This window comes from Haemaphysalis longicornis, unplaced genomic scaffold, assembly GCF_048455015.1.
Source record: "Haemaphysalis longicornis isolate Haplotype H1 unplaced genomic scaffold, Haemaphysalis longicornis Haplotype H1 scaffold_9, whole genome shotgun sequence".
Taxonomy (NCBI): domain Eukaryota; kingdom Metazoa; phylum Arthropoda; class Arachnida; order Ixodida; family Ixodidae; genus Haemaphysalis; species Haemaphysalis longicornis.
The window spans coordinates 50,978,884-51,001,667 of NW_027526460.1; the positions used below are offsets into that span (position 1 = coordinate 50,978,884).

At 45.3% G+C, this 22,784-nt stretch overlaps 2 protein-coding genes across 3 annotated transcripts in view; one reads left to right on the forward strand and one right to left on the reverse strand.

Moving 5' to 3' along the window:
- The first annotated feature begins 47 nt into the window (after positions 1 to 47).
- On the forward strand, positions 48 to 12,186 carry LOC144153845 (uncharacterized). Its single transcript, XM_077685573.1, has 10 exons — positions 48 to 312; positions 449 to 571; positions 659 to 1,409; positions 2,200 to 2,375; positions 4,445 to 4,588; positions 5,428 to 5,587; positions 6,408 to 6,538; positions 8,546 to 8,682; positions 9,251 to 9,340; positions 9,491 to 12,186. The coding sequence occupies exons 2-10, from the start codon at positions 473 to 475 to the stop codon at positions 9,681 to 9,683; spliced, it is 1,881 nt and encodes a 626-aa protein (XP_077541699.1). The 5' UTR covers positions 48 to 312; positions 449 to 472; the 3' UTR covers positions 9,684 to 12,186.
- A 1,707-nt stretch (positions 12,187 to 13,893) lies between these two features.
- Positions 13,894 to 22,784, reverse strand: part of Tsr1 (Tsr1 ribosome assembly factor) — a 45,579-nt gene continuing 36,688 nt past the window's right edge. For both annotated transcript variants that reach the window (XM_077685571.1, XM_077685572.1), the window contains exons 18-21: positions 19,586 to 19,688; positions 18,292 to 18,432; positions 17,827 to 17,901; positions 13,894 to 14,124 (exon numbers count right to left, since the gene is read on the reverse strand). In XM_077685571.1, the coding sequence (XP_077541697.1) occupies positions 13,934 to 14,124; positions 17,827 to 17,901; positions 18,292 to 18,432; positions 19,586 to 19,688 (510 nt within the window). In that variant the 3' untranslated portion in view covers positions 13,894 to 13,933. The remainder of the gene's footprint in view (positions 14,125 to 17,826; positions 17,902 to 18,291; positions 18,433 to 19,585; positions 19,689 to 22,784) is intronic.

The window sequence follows — 22,784 nt, forward strand, 5'->3', positions numbered from 1 at the left end:
AAATGTACAACGCAGCATCTTGAATGCGCTACAGATTGATGAGAGTAACGCTGGCAACTCCGTAACGCGCACTTCAGAATTCGTCTGCACACTTGCTGCGTTGGCAGCTGCAGCGATTTCCGTGCAAGACAGATGTTGGTTAATATATATACTTACCGTATAAAACGAAGCGAAACACAGTGTGCTCACACCAGATCGTTTTTTGGAGTGTGCAAGCATTAGGCAACCACACAAGCGGCAGCTTTTAATGATGCACAGAAGCCAGGCCATTCGCCCTCAGCTGTTCTCCATACTCGTCGTCAGCTAGCAAACGTGAGTTCTGTTATTAAACGTCACGCCGATGTTCCCGCGAGATTTTAGCACGCATTGTTTGCGCGCAGCGGAACATATGTGTCCAGCTCGAGGGCGCTTTACAATTTTTTTTTTGTACAAAACTAATTTGTTCTAGACCGGCTGTTTCGGAGCTGCCAGAATGGGAAACGCCGAAACGCACGAGAGCGTAGCGCCGCCGGATTTGCTCAACAGAGACCTTGATCTCAGCGTCAAAGTAGACGACCGCTCTTTTCACAAGGTATAATACACTTCTGCATTGAGCTCCATTGTCAGAAATATGCGTCCTGTGTAGTGCATTCCTGATATTCTTTCATCGTTTTTACAGCACATCAACGGCGAACACAGTGAAAAGAGTCTTACGGACTTACCATGGGGTCTTAGGGACGCGGTTTCGTTATACGAAACCCTCAATGTGTCATTCAACGAGCTTACGACACTGCCCCCCGAGATACCGTTTAGACTACCTCACCTCCGCGTGCTGGACCTCAGCTACAACCGTCTAAAGTCATTGCCGGACAGCATCGGCTACCTCTTTCACCTCGAAGAGTTGCTAATATCCTTTAACCAGCTCGAGGCTATACCAGAAACGATCGTCTACTTAAAGGTGTTGCAAAAGTTGGATCTTTCCCACAACTGCATCACGCAGCTGCCCGACAATCTGGGAAAGATCACAACCTTGGCCAAACTTAACGTGAGTCACAATAAGCTGGCTTCCCTCCCTAAGTCACTGGGCAAGCTTCCAAACTTAAGAACGCTTCTCGCCTCTGGGAATGTGGACATTACGAGCCCACCAGTCACCGTCTGCGAAAAAGGCTCCGACGTAACCCTGCAGCACTTGCGAAAGTCGGTCTACATTCAAGAGAAGCCAACGCTACGTGCTGTTGAACGCAACCAGTTCCCGAGAGTACGTGGAAACCTTGTAGCAACCTCGGTGCCAAACCTGCACTCGGCGCAAGCGCAGTACTTGCAGATACAGACCGACACCGTGAACACTGCAAGTCGCATCAAGACCCCGCTGCTTCCACCGATAGGTGCCACGAAGTTGGAGCCCAACATTCTGACCGACAGGATAACAGGTGCACTCAGTTGTTCCCTATTCACACCAGGCTTTAGAGATGAGAAAAACAGACAGTGTATGTCTCAGCAACATTTGGTTCATCTAGGGCTGTGCTCATCAAACTACACTTTTGTGTGCGCCGTATAAACAATTTCACTATGTACTATCGGTGTCAAATGAAACGCGAACACGAAAATATGAACCTGAACACACAAATAGCGCGATTTCTTTCCATACAAGCCAAAATGATGTGTGGCTTAGTGGCTTAGTTACAAAAACAAAGTTGGCAAAAGTGGATTTCCAAACATACCAATAGCAAGCCATTATATGAACTCTGCGAACAGTATTTTTCAATTTTGCACGGTCTGATTCATATTTTCGTGTTCGCGTTTCATTTGACGCCGATACTACACAGCACTTGAGCTCTATAGGAGGTTTTGTGCATTAATTGTTTGCACTGCGATAAGTTATCGCAACCATCCATGCAGTGGTGGTATTATTTTAGCTTTCACTTTATTGCAAGTCTTGCAGACAGATTTGTCTCCCGTTTTGCTGCACTTGTAAGTGATCTGAGCATTTTTCATAGTACAGGAAACCTCGTTAAGTACCTGACGGGGATGCAAAGAAAGTACGTACTAACCGGCACTACAGTTTATCCGAACGCATTAGGTTAAAGGGAAACCGAGTCGGGGATTCAGCTTAACTACCTATACAATGAAACTAGGCTTATGCAGGTACGGTTTAAGGTGTAATGAGATTTCACTGTAAATGCATTGCCTCATTTGGGGCCTCGAATGTCTCCTTTGCAGGGTTGCTGTATGGCGCTGCTATTGGCGATGCGATAGGGCTCGCCACCGAGTTTATGACTGCGGATGAATGTGCTTTCTACTATGACCCCCAATGCCTGGAGTATGCATCCATTAGGAGGGACGAGCATCGGGTGCGGTGGAAGCAGGGAGACTGGACATGCAATGCTGATCAAATGGTAAGCGAAACAACGTGACCTAAACTTAATGGAACATCGTGATGGTAGCGCACTTACACACAGACACTAAGAGACAATAAACCACAGCGCTGACTCACAACTGAGTTTTTTTTTAGAACAGGCACACATTTAAGTACTACAACCTAAACCCACGTGACCACACATCACACATGCGTCACAATACATCGTGTGATTTCCAAGATGTGAGAGGCATGAACAAACTGTGTAGATGAAGGCGCGTGTTTTATATTTACGCTAAGGAGCGATTTAAAAATTCAAACTCACTTTCATGTAAATGAATCGAAGGCACACTAAAGCAGCACACCCCCTTTTTTCTTTTATTATATGCCTCGATAATCTCACGTGTCAACTTGTCCCTGTGCCCAGATAGTATCACTGTTTCTTGGAACGCAAACTCGCATTTGCACTTTGAAACGTGCTGACCCACATAAGAGAAAAGGGGGTGTGGTGCTTTAGTGTGCCTTCGATTCATTTACATGAAAGCGAGTTTGAATTTTTAAATCTCAAAATATGTACAGTCATGGACGAATGAAATGTGAACACAAAAATATGAACCTGAACACGCAAAGTTGAAAAATACTCTCCGTAGAGGTCAAATAATGGCGCGTTATTGGTATATTTGGATAGCCACATTTCCCAACTTTGTGACTGTAATTATCCACGCGTCAATTTGACCTGCATGGAAAGAAATCACGCTATTTTGTGTACTGGTTCATGTTTTCATCATCGCGTTTCATTTGTCTATGACTGCACTCTGAACACATTGAATCCTTGCTTGTATCGAGTAGTCGAACATTCCCTTCAATATTTTTGAATACGCTGTATTTCATGTGAAGTCATGACTTTTGGTTCGACGTTGGCTTAAATTTTAACAACTCTAAACCACAAGGTGAAAGTATGAAATCAATGATGACTGCAGGTGTGTTTATACTTCAGAGAATTAGCTAAAGTTAATAAAGATTCTGTTTCCATACAGGATGTTATGCGTAACTTGGATGACCACAGATCAAAATAAGAAATGCTGAATTTTCCAGCAACGAAGTAAATAGTTAATGAGGCATGGTGTAGCAGAGGAGTCCGGATTAATTTTCACCACCTGTGTCTCTTTAACATGTGCCGAAATCTTGACACATGGACGTTTTCACTTTTCACCTTCACCTGAAGCCACCACAGTCGAGATCGGACCTGGATACGGGCTCAGTAGCACAACGCCTTAGCCACTGAGCCACAGTGGCGGGTCTGATGCTGACATGAACGATTTATTATGTACTATCGTGATAAATTGAAATATGAACAACGGAGCGTGTGGCTTTCAGTACATGCCGCGCATCCTGGCGGCAGGCCGCGTATGCCCTGTAGGAACACGTTACAAGACGTTACGTTCATCGTTGATATGGAAACACCGTCGTCCGGCGTGCGAGGGTTTTGTTTTGCCTTCCCACCGCATTCAGCGCCGGCTCACGCAACCGTTATCTACCTTTGTTGCGGCGATGAGTGAAAACGACGCATGCAGCGATATTCCTTTATTTGTATTTCGAGCTGAGCGCCCAACGGACAATGGAAATACTATGGTCTTTCCATATCAAGGTTGGACACGAACTCTCGTAACTTGTTCGTACTGTGCATACGTGGCCAGTCGCCAGAATGCGCAGCATGTACTGAAAGCCACGCGTTCCATTGTTCATATTTCAGTTTATCACAATAGTACCTGCCCATCACTTGCACCGCATGCATGAACACCTCTGGGGCACAGGGCTCATAGTGGGTAAACACCAGGTTCCAGCAGTGGATATGGGGCCGTAGTATCGGTCTCTTTCCTTCACAAAGTGAGTCAAATGGTGCAAAGCAATCTCTTACAAGAAAGGGGAAAAGAAAGTTAGATAGTTTAGGTTACTTTTTTTCCCTTATGTAGATCCTGCAGCATCAGTGCGCGACTACAGTTGCCAAGCTGCCAGATTTTGGAGCTTACGATGAATGTAGCCTACGTACAAGCATTCAACTTGCTCTTTTGCAATTTATTTCTTCTTGTGACTTCACATGTGCTGCAGTTCTTGGTGTTGGATTCGCTCCTGCGGTGGGCTGGTGTCGTCGATGAGCTTGACTTTGCCAAACGGCTGGTATCTTGGAAACGATCCGGTGTGCCTGAACTTGGAGACACCGAAGGTTTCCTGCTGTCTGACCTTACAAAACTGGTTAGTGGCACCTCCATTGCAGCCAGTTACAGGGAGTAAGTCCGCAGCACGACTGGCTAACAGAAGCGCGCTCCCATGGTCAAATGCTGTAGTACATGTAGAGCATTCCTTTATTAAGTGGCAGTTTCCATAAATATGCTCGACCTACAGCAGAATCGCTTCACGTGATCCAGTAGGTTGACTGCTGTGATGTGCAAGGTTTGTACCTAATAGCGTCGCACAGTGCTGGTCACGCTTGCACAGCAATGAGCGAGGGGCAGTTATTACCAAAGTGGCAACAGCTGAGAAGTAAAAGTCAGAAAATGAAACTATCAGAACTGAGGTTCACAATTTATAAATTGTGGACCTAAAAAAGAAAACATTTTCTCCTTCACACTTGCCCAGTTGCTTTGACTCAATGGCAGTGTATGGGGAAATTATGTGTGAAGGCAGGATGCAAAAGGAAGAAACATAATGAAAAAAAAAAAAAGAAAACGAGTTTTTAAGGCAAAAAAGAAGATATCACCAAAAAACATCCGTGAAAGCAAGTGAGATGTGCCTGCAATTAATCGTAGATTTGCGGTACTTTGTGCAAAAAAGTGCACAGGCCTTAGTAAACAATATAGTACGCCGATCTATGGTGGGGCCAGGAAAAGTATGCTTCCACATTTTTCACTAAACTACCTGTTAGAATGTACTTGGCCCTGCAGTTTTGGAAGGGTATTACAATAACAAGCCTGCTTTTGTAGCACAGATCTGAGTCAATTATAGTTTACTTAGCAGAAAAGGCATTACCCTGGCACATGCCAATTGCAAGCTGTGACTTGGAACAAAAACTTTCTTTTTTCTTTTTCCAACAGGTTCTTCAGGAGGAAGGCTATGTAAATAGCCCCCACCAGGTGGCACTGCAGGTCTTCCAGAGGAGCCAGCCTGCCAGCAACAATGGCATTGGCAAGCCACATGACAGCAGTGATCCAGTTCTGGTTGACAATGGCTCCCTGACCAGGGCTATCGCACTAGGTGGGCGGGGGTCTGCCGATTCATTGTGGTCTGCTCTCGCTTCCATTTACGCATTGCAAAGCGAAGTGAGGTGCCTAAATGCTGAGCATGCACGTGTCATGAGGGGAAAAAAAAAAAAAAAAAAGGAAGGAGCACTCTGTGGTCGTATTCAAGCATTTGGGCTTTGACCTTCTGTTTGCAGACACATGAGATACCTTGGCACTATTTCAAGGTGTGTCAAAGCCAAAATTAACATACCTTTTACTGTGTAAACATAGTATACACACTTTTCCTTGAAAGGTTTTCAAGCTTCGTGTTGCGTTCGGCCTTCTGGTGGTACTGAAGCAACATATGTCCGGTTTAGTACCGAGATAAATGTGAGGCTGTGAAATCAGTGCGACTCTTTCTGTGACCGAGTCAAAGAAAAGTGAAGAACTTCTCAGCCATGCCTTTACCTGCTTTATGATTTGAAAACGATGTGCTGAACCAAGGTGATAGAGACTTGCAGATTAACTGTGCTAGATCATTTCTGTGTCTGCGAAATGCAGTATAACATTACCTTTTAACATTCCGACCAAGTGAGCTCTGGAGAAGTAGTTGCATTTAATTTTTTTTTTGTTGGCTTGGTCAGTGATTTAACACTGATGTGGGGATGTTGTGACCTATAAGCCCAGTGTCTTAACCAGAAAGTCAGACATAAATTCTGCGAAAAGCTCCTCTCTACATCTGAGAACCGTAGACGATTACTGGGAATACCACACTGCGTGAAACTTGTGCCGCTTATGCACACTTTGTTTTATTAGCAGCTGCAGTCTGTTGTACAACCTACTGCACTGCGCAGGCATCCCAGTGTTCCACAACTTGTCGGAGGTTGCATCCAACTCTGTGCGAATCTGCCTGGCCACTCACCCAGAGGAACAATGCAAGGCTGCATCCGTGGCCATATCGACAACCCTGGCAACTATACTGCAGGTGCGTTACCTTGTTCTACTCTGATGCAGCTTTTTACAACACTAAGAAACAATTTTGATCATGTTGACAAAGAGTGAGACGCACAGAATGTTTTGTGTTCTAGCTGATTAAACTTGTAGGTGCTCCTTTGCCCTTTTGAGTTGGCCTTTCGTGAACGTGGTTGTCTTATTTAGCTTCTTGCTCATCAGCTCCTGCATGTACCCATGCTGATAGCTTTAGCTATGAGGTAATTGATCATCATCATCATCATCATCATTCTTCCTGGGCACCATCCACCGCCACTCCTTGCAGAGTGGTGTGCGAACATGACGCACTGGCACGAGCCAGAGTCGTCAAGATAAGTTTTTTTTTTTTAAAGCGAAGCTTTTTTTTTTACCTCTACCCCCAAAGGTTCTGTCGCAACCATTGGTTTCAACAGAAAACTCCCGCAAACAAATACAAGAAGTTACTGGCACCGCCAGGAATCGAACCTGGAACGAATAGAGAAATGGAGCAAGAGCTAATTGTCTTACTGATTGAGCTATGAGCCCATGCGGAGATGGGGGAGACAGACGGTGTACTCACCGATCACATCTGCGTGTTTACCCCCTGCATTCTCGCTGAATGCCACATGATTGCGTCACGCAGCCTCTCACGCCGCTGTGCACTCCACTCATGGCATGTATAGCGTCCGTGTGCTCGCCTTGCGTATGCACTAGGAGTTATAAGCTCACACCAACGCATGGCATCTCACTTCTCCGTCTCTGCTGCCGATCTCGTCGCCTCTGTCGGCAGCAGCAGAAACAGAAGTGAGATCGTTTAACACTGGGTTTGAGCTTCCTTTAATTTTACAAAAAAAAAAAAAAAAAAGTTTCCACACATGTGTGCTTCACCAATACAGCTCAACCAGCCACCGTTCATGAATCATGCATTGATTTAACCTTGGCAAAGAATATCTCTTGAAAGTAATAAAGGGTGTGGTTAAGTGGATTTCACTTGTTTCTGGTTTCACTATTTGTAGAGCCACATGTGTGAATTCAAGTGATGTCGCAAGGGCAATCGTTGTGGGTGTTGTTTACAGCTCCGCTTTCCAAGCAGTTTCACAGGGTGGATTGGCACGCATTTTTTCCCCCCTGCAATTTTTCTGAATTTTTTGACAGCATTTTTTGACAGAATTTTTAGACAGCATCTCTGCATGCCTGTTTCAAAACTGGAAAGGCCTTGTATGGAATACCATTGAGCCATTTCCCCCCCCCCCCCCCGCCCGATACGTCATTGAACTGTGCATGTCGGTCTAAGGTTTTGCAGTGCTCGGCACTCCTTTGTTGTGGTTTTCGCTTGAATTTCAGCTGGCGGTAAAAAAAATTGTGTCAGCAGTCCCGGGGTTCTATGACATTTCCAACTTGCTGCACCACGAGTAGTATGCTTGGCATCAGAGCATCCAGCTTTTCGCCACATGAGCACACTGGTGGGACTCATTCCAATTTTTTCCTGTTCGTCAATGCGAGTATACTTATCAACATGGCAGCACTGATCTCCATTGCAAAGGCACAGATTTCTGCATGTCGCTAAAAGTTTTGGGTTTTGCTTGCTGGAGAAATCAGTATATGGGTAGCGTGCCAGCTGTTATTAAGGGCTCCATACAAAGGCACCAGGAGCTGCATAATGCGCTCATTGCTGCCTCATGGCCTCTTGGCACTGCAGACCTAAGCACAATGCTAGAAATTGCTCTGATCAACACTACTCATGTAAACAGCAACACTTTGTGTAAAAGCTGGCAGCCAACAAACACTTGCAAATAGTTCCAAAATTTATTCAATTGAAATTTCAGCCAAATGTTCTTTAACTTGAGAGCATTTTTTTTATCTGATGCTTCTTAACATATTGCACTTTAAAAATGTTTACATAAAAACAGAACAATAACAGTGGAGAATGTGGTTCATGCATTACATGAAATAACCATAAAATTGTAAGTAATGGTGATGGATGTAGCATCTTCTAGTCTTATTTGGATGTCTCCTTTTACAGGGCCAGCACAACCTCTACAATAACCTGGATGTTGACAGGTTACTCCAAACAGTGCTTCAGCTGTCGTTGAAGCAACTAACGAGTGAAATCCACAGCGCAAGTTTCAAGAAGTGTTTTGAAGCGAATGGCTTTGAAGAGTGAGTTTTTGTGTGCACGCAGCGGTTCACATTATCCTGTTCATCGCGACTCTCAGTGGCACTTTCACCTCTTTCTAACGCCCCACAAAGTCAGATTCTTATATTTTTTGTCAACAAGTGATTTCCCATGTTCAGTTTTTTACCCAGACCCTCCAGCTAACAATTCACGAAAAAACTGGTGTGGCTCTGGCAAAGTTTTGGTACCCCCCCTCTCTTTTTCTTCATTTAACCACCATTGAATGAGGCATCATTCTAGAAATCGTATGGGTGTTTTACCTCGTGAAATCTCTGGGTCTCCAACACAACGGGGGAAGTCTGTACACTGCACTCATTCAATCAACTTTCCATCTCCTATTGCTTTTGTAGCTTTTAAAACGTGGTTCACAAATACAAACATTCTTGGGTGACGGGTGCCTGCTAAGCTTGCAATTCTCTGATAGATTAATGCACTTCTGAGACACTGCTCAATCATATCATTCCAGCATGTGCAGGCAGTCTTGCGTAAAAATTAGCAAGGTGGTTTGAATAATTACCCCAAATTACGACGTCACGCTGACTTACCTTACAGGTTGCAACTCAACGACCAACAGACTAGCAGTCACCCATTCAAGTCCCTCGCTGCAAGCATCACTGCTCTCAAGCAGTGTGCCGATTACAGGTGAGTGCAACGTAAGAAACCAACTGCAACAGGGAGTTACAGCAGAGAGGTTAGGAAACTGGCCCTAAAACCCCAGTACAGGTTCTCTGACGCGATAAGGCGCTCGACACCCCTCTCCCCCCCCCCCCCCCCCCCCCCCCCCCCATCCAGGTCGACCATCAGTCGGCTGGCGATGCAAGGTGGCCACAGCAGTGTCAACTGCTGCCTAGCCGGTGCCTTCCTTGGCTGCCGCGATGGCTTCTCGGCCTTGCCTGAATCCTGGGTGCAGGGACTGCTGCCCAAACAGCGGGGCTGGCTCAACGAGCGGGCAAACAGCCTGCTCGACAAGATGGGCATCCCCTGAGGTCGTTTGGAATTCCTGGCAGCTGCCGGTACTGGTGGCATGCGAACATATTGCTTCGTTCCGGGTGTCTTTGGCAGTGGATACTAACAAGGGCAAGACGTGGACACACCCTAACCTGACCGGTGCCTTCAACCCTTGAACTTTAAGGGTGCTTTAAGGTGCAATTGTGGTTAAAGTCTCGTATGTATCCATAGCTGGTGTTATAGCTATACTTAGCATTGATATCGTATAGCGAGATTTCAATTATGCGTGGAACTGTACAAATGTCGGAGTAATAGTGTGTTGCGCCGACTCTAGAAAAAATTCGTTTCAAGATTTTCTATAGCAATGGCTAAACGGCATTTTTGTACCAAATGCCCAATTGAGTGGCTGCTGACATTTTGTTATGGCAGTGTATGAACTCTGGACAATCCAGTGCGTAAAAGCAGCCTACATCATCAGACCAGTTTAATTCCTTATCTGATTGAATATGTACTATTTAGATGCATGATCGAATGCCCCTATATTGAGATAATTCCTGTGCTCTGTTAATTCCCATTTCAATTTAGGGTTGCTCCGTCCCACTCTTTCATATTCATAAAAAAGAATGCAGAAAGGCAACAGATTGTTCCTAACAATACCTACCTAGGCCCTAAGCTACCTTAACAGTTCACACCATTGTAGCATTCTGGCCTTTGCTGTGATTCTATGTAATAAGAAAAAAAAAATGTATAATTTCGGTTAACACACCAATCCATTTATCAAGTGCCTTCCTGTTTGTAGTGTGTAGCCTCCAACAGGCTTGCTGCCTAATCTATGCAATTTGAAGATTTGCCTAGCTACGTAATGAAAATTAAATGCCAATTATGTGAAGCCCTGCTAATTAAGTTGTGCTGTATGTAACCGGAACTTCACTTACTTAATTCAAACTGCCTGCATGGTGCCTAGATTTTTTTTCTGTTTGTATGTACAAGTACTTTGATGAGTAGCACATTTTTTATTTTCCGTTGTGGGAACCAATTTATGATGGTTCCTTGACACTGCATGTACACAATAATACTGTTCTGTCCATAGAGTGCCAGTGTTTGTAAATGTATTTCTAGTGATAACAATCAGGTTGTACATACACAATTTTATGTTGAAATTGCGTGTCCTTGTGGTTCTGTGTAAAAACTGGTTGTTTTTGAAACTGCAGTTTTTAGATGGTTTATAGTGATAATGGTTACTGTTTTTAAAAAGTTGTTGCATATCCTATCTCTTATTCTGTTCAAGCACTGTAGTGAGATTTACAGTTCCTCCCATATATTGTACTGCTGCCTGTAGCCTATAGAAAAGATTTGGATGAAGTGCTGACACCAGAGTAATCTGGGGCATGTGATTTGTATGGTCAATTAAGATTGTGATGGCACGTTAACATACTTTTTTTTACAAGATTATGAAATCGAATGATGATGCAAGCACTTGATGCTATATTTGCAGCTCATATTGTAGTGTTCTATGAGTGGCTGTAATTGCCGTTGGTGATGGGCAAGATTTATGCATTATTTCGGGAGAAAAAAAGTTGTAGCATGTAACAATTTGAGTTGAGGCTGGGATCCTTCGTCAGCTTATCGCTCGTGCCACTAGGAATTTGACGCCACTCGACTCACGACTGCTTACAAAAATGTTGTGTGTTTAACACGAGAAAAGGAAACAACACCAAAGGATTCTTGCAAACAAAGCAAGGAACCATGCTGTCAAGCTAAGCCTCAGCTTGTTGCACGTCGTGTGCTGTGCTCTCAAAAAGCAGCTGAAGCTTCGGTGCTTTTGCTGCACCCACAAGTCTTATCTCACCAACTGTTTCTACTCATTTGAACAAAGCCACCTTTGTATTGGTAACAACTTGTCCCACGTGCCAGACCAACAACCAAACGTCCACATTATTTTTGAACCTCCGTTATATCACTCGACAAATGAACAGAGGCACTGGTGGTGGCAATTTTCAGCGCGTGATCTCTTTTTGCTGAATCTCTCTCTCTTGCATGCACGTTTGAACAATACACTGCAGGAGGCTACCATGGCACGGCTAACGTCACAAATGCTGTGGTTGTTGCCAACAGTTTCTGAATTTTGAAATTTGCACATCCTAAGCACAAATATGGAGTCAGTTTCAGTCTATGTGGTGTAAGTTCAGAGTTGTGGAACACGTTATGCCAGTCCATTTTAACCCAAGGGAGGCTGTGTGTGTACACGAGTAAATAATGCAGAGTGATTAAAAATGGCAGCATTAAAAAAAAACCATCCAAACTGTTTTTGCCAAACTGGCAAAATAAGTGCAGTGGTATGATGAACACAGTTCAACAGAAATACCCCAAAAATTTGTACATAGACTAGGCAGCTAACACTTAGTATTTTTTTCTCTTTATAAAAATGTTTCACAAACATGAAGGTGTTGTTTGGAAATGTATACTGTACTGTACTGTATACTGTACTGTGCTGCCTTGCATGTTGTCACTAAAATAGGAATAAACTTTTATACTGGTGTCTCATGTGGCAGTTTCTCTCTTTTAAAGCTGATGTGAAACGATAGGCTATACAGCACCATTCTGACAAATATTGCAAAAACAGGCATGGTGTATAAAGAACTAATATTTTTTGCGATACAGAGAACCTTGTCATGGGAAGGCAGAATCTTATATGAGGTCATAGAGCTTGTAACTCAAACAGACTAGAAGTAAAGAAGTCTTTAGTGTGTGTCTTTTGAGGCTCAGTGCCATCTAAGTGGGTCAGAAGCTGCAGTGGTGATCAGTGATCACATAACTCTGTATGCACTTCACACGCCACTTTTAGGTCATGCAATCTATTGAGATCTTTTCAGACAGTGGACTACCACTGGAAAGCAATGCAGTCTGCAAATTTGGTTGCAAATCATTTTTCTCTATCAAATGTTAAATGTGCAGACAATTTTTTTTCTTCTGTGAGAGAAACATTTTAACCTGTGAAAGTGTGAAAGTGGCCGCGTAAAACCAATTCCAGAATACTGGTTTAAAATTTGACACGAGTGCAACAATGTTAACAAATTGTACAAAAATTTGGTAGTGCTCCTAAGAAACTGCAGATCCCATGTGGGTGTTGCAATGTCGTACAGATTCTTTCGTACAGGGGGGGGGGGAAACAACATCTTTACTCGCCGGCTAAAAGGTCACGGTGGCTCTCACTCCCTCGCTAGGAGGGGGGTGCCGGCCGCGACTGCTGGCGTGTGATCGCCGCCAGCGCAAACTGCGCGGCGGCTTTCTGTGCGTCCTTGTCCGTCTCGCGCACCGCACGCGCGAGATGGGGCGGTAGTATATTCGTTCCCGCTTCCGCGTCGTTGCACTCCCACATCATGTGGGTCATGGTCGCCCTCGCGGCCCCGCACACCGTACAGATTCTTTCCAGTAGGGCAAGTTTTGCACAGTGAATTGAGAACCAAAGTACTGTGAATAAAAATAGGTTGTTTTTCGTGCCAAAAACTGTTGACCTCTGTGCCACATGGCAAACAATGCAATAGAGCAAACCGGATACAAGCAACCATTCAATTTAAACAAGTAAACATTCAAAATATTTGCCAGGCAGTCATCAATCGAGACTTTTTGCGTAACACAAAAGACCAGACACGACTCGCGCCATACCTTTCCATCGTTTTTTAAGTGCGGAGCACTTTAGGGGCTTGCCTTGTCGTCGTAGCTCGCTCGCTGGACCCAAGTAGAGCCACATGGCGTTCCGTCATCGCGGCGTCCCAGAGAGGCTTGTCACACCAGAGGCTTGTCACAGAGGCGCCAAAAGGACAAGCGCGGCATCCCGCTGACGCTTGTCATACATCTCCCCGTTGTTTAGCGCCAAGAAAACTGCAGGCACATTTGAGGCAAAATATACATAATTAACTGGCAGTGCCCCCCATTCATTTAGTTAGGAACGTTCGTTGGGTTGGTTTTTACGATAGCAAGAAAGAAAAAGTGGCAGTGCAACGCCGGCACGTGCGGGAGGAAAAGCAAGCACAAAAAGAACAGAACTCCTGCTAGCGCAGTTTCAGGCAGGGGCGGCGCGAGCACTGCGAAGGCGGGAAATTTGAAATGCGTTGAACAAACCTCCGTTGAATTCATCAAAAGATAGGAATGAGACAGGGCAGCGAAGAGCGTGATGGGTGGTAAGAGTGAGCGGATAACGGCGCCACAGCCCATTATGGCGAATCACTGCTCTACCCTTCCGACAGCTTTCACATTGAGTGGAACGGCTTTATTTATTTTTTTACTTTACTCCATGAGGCTGAATGCCTTGCATTCTTCACCATCCTCCTTGCTGTGCCCCTTGTAGTAAGGAGCGGGCTTTTCCACCTCGGGGTCGTACGTCCACTTGGGGAACATGCGCTTGTACAGGTGCATCAGAACAGTATCCTGCGACTTCAGCTGGCCGTTGAACACACACTTCATGTGGCCGTGGGTGCCTGCACGCAAAAGACGAGATTGTCGATGAGTCGATTAAGACACAGTGCTGTAAGTCCCGCCACCACCCCTTTTCTTTCTTTCAGAATCATAACTACGTCAGTGCCTACTGGGTTTATGGTTACAGTTTGTTACAAGCAATGTAAAGGGATAAACCTGAAAGCAGGCCTTGCTTTTGTTTTGCAAGCACTCCACTGAAAAGTCAAGCTACACGGCACATTGATTACAACAGAGAAAATAGAGTTCAGCATTCATTGATTGATTGTGGGGTTTCCGTCGGGAGAGGCATTCCGTCGTGGAGGGCTCTGGATTAATGTTGACCACCAGGGGATCTTTAATGTGCGCCGAAATTTAGACAAACGGACGTTTTCGCTCTCTAAAGCGGCCACTGCGACTGGGATCCAACCCACATCTTAAGGCTCAGCAACGCAACACCTTAGCCACTGAGCCACCGCGGCGGGTTAGAGTTCAGCATTCAGCTATACAGTTAAACCTCGATGTAACGAACTTCAATGTAACGAAACCCTCGATGTAACGAACCACGGAATTTTTTGTAACTTCAAGTGTATGCACACCATGTATTTTCACCCTCTGTGTAACGAAGTCCCGTTTGCCGGAATTTCAATGTAACGAAGTTTCATGGAGAACGAGGCACGATATTTAAGTTGTAGAAGTAGATTTTGGGAGACGCAAGCGCCGAAATGGGGTCCCAATAAAACGCGAACGGCGACACGGGTCGCCCAATGCCGCGGATGCAGCCAGCCACGGAGTCTTTGATTAAGTCCCTTGCCCACAAACTGCGTGGCGTGCATACACGGCTGGCGCACTGTTTCTGTCGGAGCTTAATCGTCTACGGCTTAATCGGCATCAGCGTGAACCGCATGCAGCGTTTTCTCCCTGCAAAAACGCAAAACGCGCCCCGCAAGCCACAGGCGCGCTGACTCAGCCGCGGAGACCACCCGCTGGATGCGGGTAGCTCCAGCGACCGCTTCTAACCTCTCGCTGAAACGCAACTCGAGGGGCATGAGAGGGGCGTGCGAGAAAAAAAGCGGATAACGTGGGCGAGATTTTCATTGTAAAACGTGACACGTGCAGCTTACGAAAGCGCCCATCAAATATCCTCCGCGGTGGTAAGCCTAATCGCCACTGGCGTTGCCGCCGCCACCGCAAGCCGCCGCTTTGCACTTCGTTCGAGTTCACTCATGCTTGTTAGGTTTCGTCGTCCCAGCAAGCATTTGTGAATCCTTATGAGCCTTGGACGCGCATTTTTTTTCACACCGGCGTCCGCGATTGCGTGCTGGCGGCGGGAAGTGACTCGTGCTGCGCGCAGCGGTGGCAGGAGCCTGACCAGTTTCGCCATGGTTTCGCCAATGGGGAGGCGCGCACCCTATGGTGGGATCTTCGAAGCGCTCGGGGATGCTGGCTGTTTAGACGATAAGGCCGCCGCGAAGGATATTTGATGGGCGCTTTCGTAAGCGGCGCGAATGACGTTTTACAGTGAAAATTTCGCCCACGTTATCCGCTTTTTTTCTCACATACCCCTCTCGTTTGCCCCTCGAGTTGCGTTTCAGCGAGCGGTTAGAATCAGTCGCTGGAGCTACCTGCATCGCGCGGGTAATCTCCACGGCTGCGTCAGCGCGCCTGTGGCTTGCGGGGCGCGTTTTTGCGGGAAGAAAACGCTCCATGCGGATCACGCTGATGCCCGCGTAGACAGACGATTAAGCACCGATAGAAACAGAAACAGTGCGCCGGCCGTGTATGCGCGCCACGTTTTCTTTTTCAGGAAACGCTTCACGGGATGAACACTTCATTATAACCGCGAATTTCAATGTAGCGAAATTTCAATGTAACGAAGTAAATTACGAATTTTACCGACTTCGTTACATCGAGGTTTAACTGTAGTACTCATTTACAGAGAGCAGTACAGTCAAACTTCGATGCAACAGACTTCACGTAATTCTTTTTAACTTCAAGTGTATGCACACCATGTATTTTCACCATCTGTGTAACGAAGTCCCATTTGCTGAAATTTCAATGTAACAAAGTTTCATGGACAACTAGGCACGAAATTTTGGTTGTAGGAGTAGATTTTGGGAGACGCAAGCGCCGAATTGGGGTCTCGATACAATGCGAACAGCGACTCGGGCCGCCCAATGCCGCGGATGCTGCAACCCAGAGAATCCGTGAGCAAGCTCCTTGCCTACAAGCCCCTTGCCTACAAGCTCCTTGCCTACAAGAGCTCCTTGCCTACAAGAGCTCCTTGCCTACAAGAGCTCCTTGCCTACAAGAGCTCCTTGCCTACAAGAGCTCCTTGCCTGCAAGCGCCACAGCATGCCACCGCTTTGCCCTTCGTTAGGGTTTTCTCATGCTTGTGTTTGGTTCTGGTTCCATCGTTCCAGCAAGTGTGCAGCAAAGCATTTGTGGGTGAGCCTTGTGCGCACATTTTTTCACGCCCGCGTCCGCGATAGCACACCGGCGGCGGCTTCTGCCTCGGCCCGAAAGCAACTCGCGCCGTGCACGGTAGTAGGGGCAACCTGATGACTTTTGCCAATGGAGAAGCGTCCACCCACCCTAAGGCGGGAGCTTCGAAGCGCTCAGGGACGCCGGCTGGCCCCGCCAGAGATGATTAGGCACTGCGGAGGATATTTTATGGCCGCTGGTTAAAGCGGCGCATATAACGTTTTACAGTGCAAATTTCACTCACATTACCAGCTTTTTTTTCCCGCATGAACAACTTTGTTTGCCTCTCGTGTTGTGTTTCAGCAAGCGCTTAGAAGTGCTTGCTGGAACCAACCACAACGTGCGGGTGGTCCCCGCAGCTGCGTCAGCGCACCTGTGGCCTGCGAGGCACGTTTTTGTGTGCAGAAAGAAAGCGCCTCATGCGGTTCACGCTGATTCCCTCGCAGACGATTAAGCTCCGACAGAAACAGTGTGCTAGCCGTGTATGCGTGCCACGTTTTCGTTTGCAGGAACTGCTTCCCGCGGTTTAACACTTCACTTTAACAGTGAATTTCAATGTAGCGAAATTTCAATGTAACGAAGCAAATTACAAATTTTACCGACTTCGTTACATCGACGTTTGCGTGTATTATTTCTGTTATCCAACAAAACCTGGATTAAAAAAAAAAAACATTGCTGTCATTAAGACAATGACTTGGCTTGACCACATTATGTTATCTCCTACAATAGGGAGCCCGTGCCACGATTGGTTAAAGCCACGTGAAGTGTGTTTGGATGAACTAGTGATGCCCTTGCGAACTCGGTACAACTAGGATTAACAGTGTTCTCCATATGGTAACAAACATTATACCAGCACACGGACTTATACTATTTAAACTTGAATAAAAAATCCAGATATAGATTTAAATCAAGCAGGACTGGAAATGTGTTACACCTAAATGGAGTTTTGATTTCAACAGCATTAGTATTCCCAAATGAACACGACTACGATGAACCCTGACACTAATTTGAATAAACAGATTATCTGCACTAAAACTGAGTTCAGGTTATTGAGATTCCACCGTGCTCCATGGCCTGACACCAGCGAGTGCCAGAACAAGCAACCGTAAAATCCACGGAGTAATGATTCTCACTCGTAGCATTAAACACGGGGTAGTCAAATTCCCAAAATTATTTTTTGTTGCAAGCAACAACGGTTTTAGCACATTTAAATACAGAAACAAATGCCACAAGATGAAACATACCGAGTGCCTCTTTGATGTGTCCCCTTCTTCCATATTTCGTCTTCAGCTCCACAGGCTTGAACCACATGATGTCATCTGGAAAACGGTGATACATATAAAAAAAGTCAGACTCAATACTCCTCCCAACTGTAGCGCACAAATATCTTGGCCTGCACATAAACCAGTAAGAAAAATGGGGGCCAACTCATTGCAATTATCAGAGGCAATACAAATCGCCTTCAATAGGAGAATGGATACACACAATGAAGGTTTTTGCAAGAATATTACAACTGCTGAGTTTTTCTTTAACTCATCATACACTAAAAAAGAAGAAGAGTACAGTTATGAAATGCGCTTGCACCGTTACAATATGCTAACGACTCACGCTCACCTAACCTTAGCACTTTCATCATGATTAGTCCGTTCTGTTTCTATGGACACAGCAGTAAGTGGGGACTATTACTACTCAACTACAGAACGGCTCACCCCGGTTGAAGAACATGTAGCGGACGACGGCAGACTTCCGGTTGATCTTGAACGGGTGGCCACTCAACACAGCCCGCTTCACAACCACACGGTCTGGATTGGCACCCAGGACGGCACCAGAACCCACCAGCTGGTGCTGGCCTGGAAAGACACATCACAAATCGATTCGAGAGATTAAAACATTTTAGAGCTCATTGCAGAAGCTAACTAAACCACGCATGTCAGCCCCCTGGTGGGAATCAAACTGGAGGTGTCCGACTAGCAACGTAGTGCACACCAAAAGTCCGTGTATTGCATACAAGCTCTGAACACGTCTGAATGCGAATAGGGCACCAATGTGTTCAACTGGCATTCGGGTGCATACTGCAGGTGGTGCTGTCATTCCAAGATCAGCTTGCACTGGCTCGCACGTCCAAATTGGCCGCCATTTTTCCATAGGCGAAAATCGTTTTTATTTATTTTCAGAATAAACAGGTAAGTACCGTCGTTTTCCCCGGCGTCAAACAAGATAGACCACAAAGTGCGACCTTCATGTGAAATTCGAGCGCAAATTGAGCGGCGGTTCGCTCAGGAAAAAAATTTAATGTGTTCGAATTATCGTCGTAACACCCTGTATATAAGAGGGGAAATGGCCCATTGCTGAAAGCGCGGGCAAGCGACCCGATAATGTCACAATGAAAACAAACATGGACTACAAAGCTTCGTAGCTACTACGGCAAGGGAGAAGGTAGTGGCACCTGATGGACGAAATGATAGCAGCTGCAATTCATTCCGCTGCTGCGCAGTGAAATGCCAATCGCAGCAGCTGCGCAATTTCTTCACCCGTGAAAGATGCCGCTAGCTTAACCTAGGCCAAGCACTTGTGACGTTATCTGGCTGCCGTAGGAAGTGCTCTTTCCCCTTCTGTCTTGCTCTTGCTCCGTGGCTTGGGAGAAGTGGGCTGTAAGTGGTCGTGACAATTGGCTTTGGATGCATCTGAAGCGATCAACAAGGCTGGCATGTTGCTTGGAGAGAAAGAAGTGATGTGCAATAAGCTGTAGATCCCCCCCGCACCCTCTCCCTGGCTCTCGGTGGGCTCTCGGTGGGAAAGTTGAAATTGATGACACCAGCTGCACTGTAATTCATTATCAGCATGTTGCCTAGTTTTAATCCATGCTCTATAATTATGGGCTATCAGGAATGCACAACAACAACAACAACAAAAAACAGTTGGTGTCAGCACTTTTTTGAGCAGCTAAAAATCTGCACTACTTGCAAGCACTTGCATGCGAGCCAGGGAAGTGGTTAACAGTACCGCTGTCATCTTCGATGAATACGACTGCAGAGGCAGGAGGGAAGATGATGGGTGCAAACATTGTGGCCACCGACACTGCATCAGTCCGCAGGAACCTGTCATACTGCAAGGAATCAAACATGGCAACACAGTTATAAGCTTGCACTCCGAACGAGCGCCAAAATCTTACAAAAGAAATCTTTTTCAGGCAAACCGATATGCATGTAATGGATACATTAGTGTATTGGCCATCCCTGTAACTTTACAAACTCTAGCTTCATAACTTAACAAGACATCATCGGCCGTAGAACACAAGCCGAGAGAGCTGCAAATGCACGGCCTTTCAGTTCAAACAAGATGTTATTCAGCCTTTAGTGTCCCTCCAAAATCGCTCAATGATTAATCAATGAAGATGAATAGCCCTGCGCTTTGTTCTAGCTGAGACAATTCAAGACTGTCATCGTTCTAGGTAAGGTACTGGGAGACAAACGCTACTTCAGCCAAGGCCATTATGTCACTGTTGCCTTTAAAAAGTGATAGCTGAAATGGTTTGACAGGTGTGACACAGGACAGGTCGTACTCGCGTCAAGCCTTGCACAGCAGCATATGCCGACAGAAAAAGGGTGCCACCACCTGGCCAGGTATTGCACAAATTCATATTGGCGTTGCCACCAGCTCAAAGTCGTGGCCAGGAGCTGCTTCCGCACCAATGCTATCCACGTTTAAAGGAAGAAATACATGCACTAGTTGACACTGCAGTGTACGATACACTTTGTGACGGCACGTGGCAATTAAGAGTAGGTAATTTTTTGCGAGTACAAGGACAGCCTAGTGGTCGGCGTAGCAGCCGGGTAGCTGGGCTGAAGCAGAGGCTCTGGACAATGCATAGCATACACGACGCAGACTGAGCTTTGAGAACAATTAAACAGATTCAGTTAAGTGGGGACACTGGTTTTAAAACTTCTTTTAATTTTCAAGAAAACTATGTGAAACTTGGCAGTCTTGCTGCTTTATTTACCACTGATTTCAAATATGCCATTCTTTTTTCAGTTGTTCCATTAGTTCCCAAGATAATTTGGTGGCACCAGTGGCAAGGAACCATTTTGAGTGCCCATTTCAAAGACCGAAGTTTAATGAGCTGTAAAATTGGTAGTTCCCAGCAAGGCATCAAAAAACTGCTTCGATTATTGTATTAACCAAGGTTCATAGTATTGGAAAATACAAAGGTTACAGCTTTATGGTCAACACTGTTTTGTCTATTGTTTAACTCTTTCGTTACCGCAGGAAATTGACGAATTTTGAAGGGTCTAACAAAACTTTTTTTTTGTGCTATTCATATTGGTTAGGCTCCCATTGCAGTGACATACAATGCAGATTATTCCACGCGCTTTTCAACGACACCAGTTTTATTAATGTTTTCCTAAATAATGATTCTGAAAAAAATTATCGAATTCGAAATTTTTGTCCGCGCGTTGAAGAAAAAAGAAAAAAGTAAGTTGTATATAATAAACCATGTGTAGTAGAAAAAATTTAGAATATACATTTTGTAGGTAGACATTTCAAAAACCCGTCCTAGAAAAAAAATTGAGTTGCGCAGTACAATTTGTCAGATATAAAAGAAAATGTTAGCCCACGTGGTGCCCATGCCATGTGGTGAAGCCTAACCTCTATTTCAAGTTTTGCTATTTTGGATAGTTCTCTAGAAGAAATCTGGTGGTTTGACATTATTAAAGGCCCAAATTAGCCTCCACGTGATGTAAAAACACCTTGTCAATGATTATGACCGGCACAATATTGAAGGCAAGCAAGCGATGTGAAAAAATCCGCTTGGAGTTGAGAACCAAACTCTTTGGTGGATGCTTGTTGACATTCTGATGATCGCTCATCAGTCAGAACTTTCATTTGCGTTTTATTATCATGTTCTGACTCACTATGGTAGCCCTGCTTGCAGGAATAAGGTACGATGCGCTAGAATCATGCCCAGCAAGCTTTCACCAAGCCAGCGTCGGGCTGTGAAGCGAGTTCAGCACTACGAGCCTACTACATTGCAGCGCCACCTAACAATTTTGAAAAGAAACAAATACAAGTATTGAAAAGAAACAAATACAAACAGTACTACTAAGAAGCGACACTAAACTTCCGGAAATACCCTCGTATGAAACCGAAACTCGCCGGTGAACAGCTGGCGGTGTTCAAGGCCAATTGGAAGCGTTCTCCTCATCTGAACTGATACCCGACGACTTGGCGTTATCGTTTGACTTTCAGCGGAAGCTCTTATCGCAGAAGCAAGGCGTAGATAAAGTGGAAGCGCGAGCGGCATGCTTGTTTTGAGGAGCAGTAGCGGGCAACGGAGGCGCCATGGCAAATGAGCTTGTAGTTGGGTAACTGCGTAGTAGCGCCAAATATGAATTTCGCAATGCGAAAACGAAACCGAAACTGCTGGAAACTGGTTGAAAATGTCAGGCACACTTGCTAGACATGCGGGGGACCATCAGAAATAAGCTTTGGGAGAATAAAGCTGCCCTTTGTCCGAACCAAAGATCATTAGTGAATAGCTGGGGCCATTTTCAAGTAATTATCACCTCTCAACGCTGTCGGATTACAAAGCTGACCCCATTATTTGGTATTTGACTTGCCAGGAGCCTTATGACAACAAAAATATTATGGTAATGCAGCCTAACCACGACCTGCATCCTTTTTTCTCAAGTGCAGCAGCTACGCCCCCTTCGTCAAAAACACATGCACCTCAGCTCGCAAAAAACGCCGCCAAAAATCTCAATGTCGCCGGAGCGGGAAAATTTAAACTGATTCTAAAAGGGCAATGCCTAGACTATCACTGGCTGCATTAGGTGTACGAGAAACGACTACAACATGTCGAAATAGGCAATATAAATCATCGATCACCGGTGATCGATTTGAATAGGCGTGGTAACGAAAGAGTTAACCAAAAATGGCTAATTATACTTAATTATCTTGAGAACTAATTGAACAACTGAAAAAATAATGGCATAATTGAAATCTGTGGAAAAAAAGCAGCAACACTGGCAAGTTTCATAGAGTTTACTCAAAAATTATAAGAAAATGTTTTAAGAGCAATGTCCCCCCTTAAAGGGGCCTTGAAGACAAAATGCAAGTTTGGTTCATTCAAAACATTGGCCTCTTTAGAATCATGCTGACACCACTTCTAACGTAAACGTCGCTCAAATAGGCTACATAACTA

What these genes read in the sequence shown, in the direction of transcription:
- LOC144153845 (XM_077685573.1), top strand. Translation starts at nt 473, where the DNA reads ATGGGAAACGCCGAAACGCACGAGAGCGTAGCGCCGCCGGATTTGCTC. An exon ending in GACCAGGGCTATCGCACTAG is followed by an intron (nt 5,588 to 6,407) that starts GTGGGCGGGGGT and finishes TGCACTGCGCAG; the next exon opens with GCATCCCAGTGTTCCACAAC. An exon ending in CCCTGGCAACTATACTGCAG is followed by an intron (nt 6,539 to 8,545) that starts GTGCGTTACCTT and finishes CTCCTTTTACAG; the next exon opens with GGCCAGCACAACCTCTACAA.